Source organism: Poecilia reticulata, unplaced genomic scaffold, assembly GCF_000633615.1.
Source record: "Poecilia reticulata strain Guanapo unplaced genomic scaffold, Guppy_female_1.0+MT scaffold_441, whole genome shotgun sequence".
Taxonomy (NCBI): Eukaryota; Metazoa; Chordata; class Actinopteri; order Cyprinodontiformes; family Poeciliidae; genus Poecilia; species Poecilia reticulata.
In genome coordinates, this window is record NW_007615206.1 from 1894 (window position 1) to 5664 (window position 3771).

General features: G+C 36.6%; 1 protein-coding gene across 1 annotated transcript; it reads left to right on the forward strand.

Moving 5' to 3' along the window:
• Positions 1 to 689: 689 nt before the first annotated feature.
• On the forward strand, positions 690 to 3490 carry LOC103461002 (60S ribosomal protein L22-like). The gene is made up of 4 exons (XM_008403318.2): positions 690 to 771; positions 1080 to 1190; positions 1448 to 1572; positions 3311 to 3490. Exons 1-4 carry the CDS (start codon positions 760 to 762, stop codon positions 3453 to 3455), a joined length of 393 nt encoding a protein of 130 aa, XP_008401540.1. The 5' UTR covers positions 690 to 759; the 3' UTR covers positions 3456 to 3490.
• Positions 3491 to 3771: the final 281 nt, after the last annotated feature.

The window sequence follows — 3771 nt, forward strand, 5'->3', positions numbered from 1 at the left end:
TGTCTGCAGAAAGAACAGAGAGCCACTGTCTTACCTTTCAGTGGTGCTATCAGCTACCCCCAGCAGGAATGGCAACAATGCAGAAACTCTTCAATAGTCGGCTGATGGGGTCTGTCCACCAGGCAGCTGACACCTCACACCTCGTGCCAGCCCCCCAATGTTGCCAAAGTTCACAAGGGACATTTAATATTCTTGCTGCTGTCTGTGAGTCCAGATTACAAAGCTATTCTGACATTGCACCTCGTGCTGCAGAGAAGTGAAATGAGACTAAACTATTTTATTTAATTTTTTACATTATCAGTAACTATAAATTATGTAATTTACAAATTGTTTTAGTTTTGCTTTTCTCTTTTGTATAAAATTCTTCTGAAGCATATTTTAATGGTTTATGTGCTATACAAAGCCAGATTACATCAGCACAACCACACTAATCTGCATATACCTAATGTAGATTCCAAAATCAATAATGTTTGACAAAATATCAGATAAAAACGTGCTGTCTTTCTTCTATTACTCATATATTATCTTATATTCAAAAGAATGCACTCAAACACAATAAACAGTCTTGTATCTTGTTGACAAATAAAAATGTGAGCCAGCAGCAAATTCGAAACTTGCAATTTCATTTGAAAACATTATTTTGTCGTGTGAGAAGTTTACTTAATCAACTTCAGATAACGTGATTCAATCGATTTATCAGGAAGGTATTTTACTTCCTGCGCAGCCGCAGCTCCTTCCTTTTAGCTCAGCGTGTCAGCCATGGCTCCAATAGTGAGTAATAGTCCCGTAAAAAGTGTACAGAGAGAACGTGTCTTTTACTCTCTTTGTAATCCATATATGTCTTTGTAGTCGGACTAACATGCTGCATACCTTTTGTCTGTTTGAGTCTTTTTATTACCTTTAATTAATGTATAAACTTGAAGGCACGTTGCAATGAGAGGTACAGCTAATGTTAGCAGTTGTTAGCGTAACAAGTCGATAAGAATGTGTCCAAAGGAAAAAAAAACAAAAAAACTTTCACTTTACCATTTGCCGACATATGTTTAAAACAAACATATGCGTTTGTGTTTGTATTGTAGAAGAAGGTGGTGGCCAGGAAACCGGGTGGAAAGAGGAAGAAGCAGACCCTGAAGTTCACTCTGGACTGCACTCATCCCGTGGAGGACGGGATCATGGATGCTGCCAACTTTGTGAGGACCTTCATTTACACTCCAATAACATGTTTGTAACACCTGTGTGCTGGATGGTATATGCCAACTTAATTTGGACCAAACCCAATGTGATATTACTACACACTGCTGTTTTCACCGAAGGGAAAAACACACCTCCTTTCAGGGGCAATAGGAAAAAAAAATATGTATTTTTTTATTATTATTTATATCACATAAAGGCTTATTTTCTACTGACTTCTAATCCTTTCTATTTCCTTTGTCCTCATCGCATGCAGGAGCAGTTCTTGCAGGAGCGTATTAAGGTGAACGGCAAAGCTGGAAACCTTGGTGGAGGAGTGGTCTCCATTGAGAGGAGCAAGAGTAAAATTGCCGTGAACTCAGAGGTTCCCTTCTCAAAGAGGTATAAAATGCATCAAAACACTGTCGTGCTGCTGAAGTGAACACACAAACACAGCGGTGCTTTACCATCAGTCTTGACGGTTGTTGTATTTGGGTGGGTGGTGGAAGGATATAATATATTTGACAACTGTAGATAAATAGTTGTCTATAACACCAAAGATATGCCATGTTGAATGCTTTGCCTAAGGCTTTGTCTTTTGCAGTTAGTATATGGTTGCAAATGTTTTTGATTAATTGCTTAGTGAAATGGAAACACATTTTTCACATAACATGAGTCACATGGTCAACATGTAAACTGCTAAGAAGAAGACAGGAAGTATTTGGAGGATGAAGGCTCGGAACGCTTTTTTCATGACTTTTTTTGCATGAACAAACTTAATCATGTGTTTTTAATTGCATTTTTCATTTAATGGAAGCACTGCAATTGTGAGTTTGTGTTTTATTATTATTTTTTTTTACGTTAGTCAAATATAGACAGGTTTTGCTCACTTTTGTAAAGGAAATGCAGCTGGTGGTTGCTGGACTGCGTTGATGTTAACTTTACTTCATACTGAGCATGCATATCTTAACAGTGTAAAGGAGAACTCTCCTTTAACAGGAACAAACTTCCATCCTGTCTCAAGGTTAAACAGACAGGTTTATCATCTATATAAAACTACATGAAGCTATTGATTGCAATAATTCAGCCGATTTCACTCAAGAAAAGTGTCACAGCTAAACAGAATAACTACCCTGAGTGTAATTTCTTTGAAGAGAAAAACAGAAAGAGAACCAAGTTATTGACAACAAGAACTACAGATGAAGCATCAGTGGAAAGTAGTTGGAGAAAGTAGCAGAGTTAGAAAAGGTGTAAGTGTCTTCAATCAGCCTCAACCATAACTACAGAAATAGCTCAGCAGATCCTACTACACTTTAAATATAAACTTAAATATAAAGAAGGAAAGTTTTAGCCTATTCTTTGACTAAAAGAGGTGTCTTCTCTGTTGACAGAACCATGGGGTTGGTTCCACAGGACAGGAAATAACTTAAGGATTGGTCTTTTGTTTGGTTTTAAAAAAAATGTTTTAAAAATGAGCATGAGATTTGTTGCTTTACTGTGTTTGGTACAAATCAGCTTTTTATTGGTGTTCAGAACGAGCTGAGGAACAAGCAGGTTATGGGAGGGTGGTGGCTTATGGTAAACCACTCAATACATCTTCACAGTTAACACGCATTGAGAAGCGCTTTTTAAATTGGCACAAAATATAGGCATCAAGTTTTTAAAAGCACCTTTGCTATAGCCAGCTATTCTTCCATATAAATACTATGAGGTTTTACAGTTAAACCTGAAAGTTTTGACATCTGTCAGACTTGTATTAATGTACAATTACTTAAAACAAACGTTAGAATTGCTTTTTAGGTATGTATCGTTTCTTTTTTCAAAAGGAACGAGATGCACGAAGCTTTCACAACATTGCCACCAGAGGGCGACTGTGGCACCAATCCTTAAATGGAGCACTATACATTGTACCTGAAAGAAGTCAATTAGGAATATTGCATCTAACCTTGATGTAAACTAAATGACCTGAAGTGAAAAACAAAACTTATTGATCCAGCTATGAGGACAATAAATTGCTTTTGTGATTCATTCAGATGTTATACTGTTAAAACATGATTTCAATAAATACAATAATGTTGAATTGAGTTTATCTTATGAATTGGATTGAACTGAAATTCAGCATTGTGTTTCTGTCTTTTAGGTACTTGAAATATCTCACCAAGAAGTATTTAAAAAAGAACAACCTCAGGGACTGGTTGCGGGTTGTGGCGAACACCAAGGAGAGTTACGAGCTGCGCTACTTCCAGATCAACCAGGACGAGGAAGAGGAGGAAGAAGAAGATTAAACCAGATGTCTTTAATAAAAATTCACCAGACAAAAGAAATGTGTCCAGAATATTTTTCATATTGTATTGTTTCTTATTTTTTTGTAGCTTTTTATTTCACAAAGTCCCTTCAAGATTAGAAATCTCTGTAAGATGTTAGCAACCACAGAAGTCCAAACTATGTAAAACATGTGCAATAAGCAATACAACAGAAATGACAGAAATTCAAACAAAGTGATCTCAAGAAAAGCAGCTGCATTCCAACTTCATGAATTGATGGGGTTTTAGTTTAAGAATTTTTATAGGTTGTTCCATGACTGCGATGAATAGTAGGAAC

Bases quoted from the DNA above. Each gene is read 5' to 3' on its own strand.
- LOC103461002 (XM_008403318.2), top strand. The intron at 1,191-1,447 runs GTGAGGACCTTC...CATCGCATGCAG, and splicing joins TCATGGATGCTGCCAACTTT to GAGCAGTTCTTGCAGGAGCG. The intron at 1,573-3,310 runs GTATAAAATGCA...TCTGTCTTTTAG, and splicing joins GAGGTTCCCTTCTCAAAGAG to GTACTTGAAATATCTCACCA.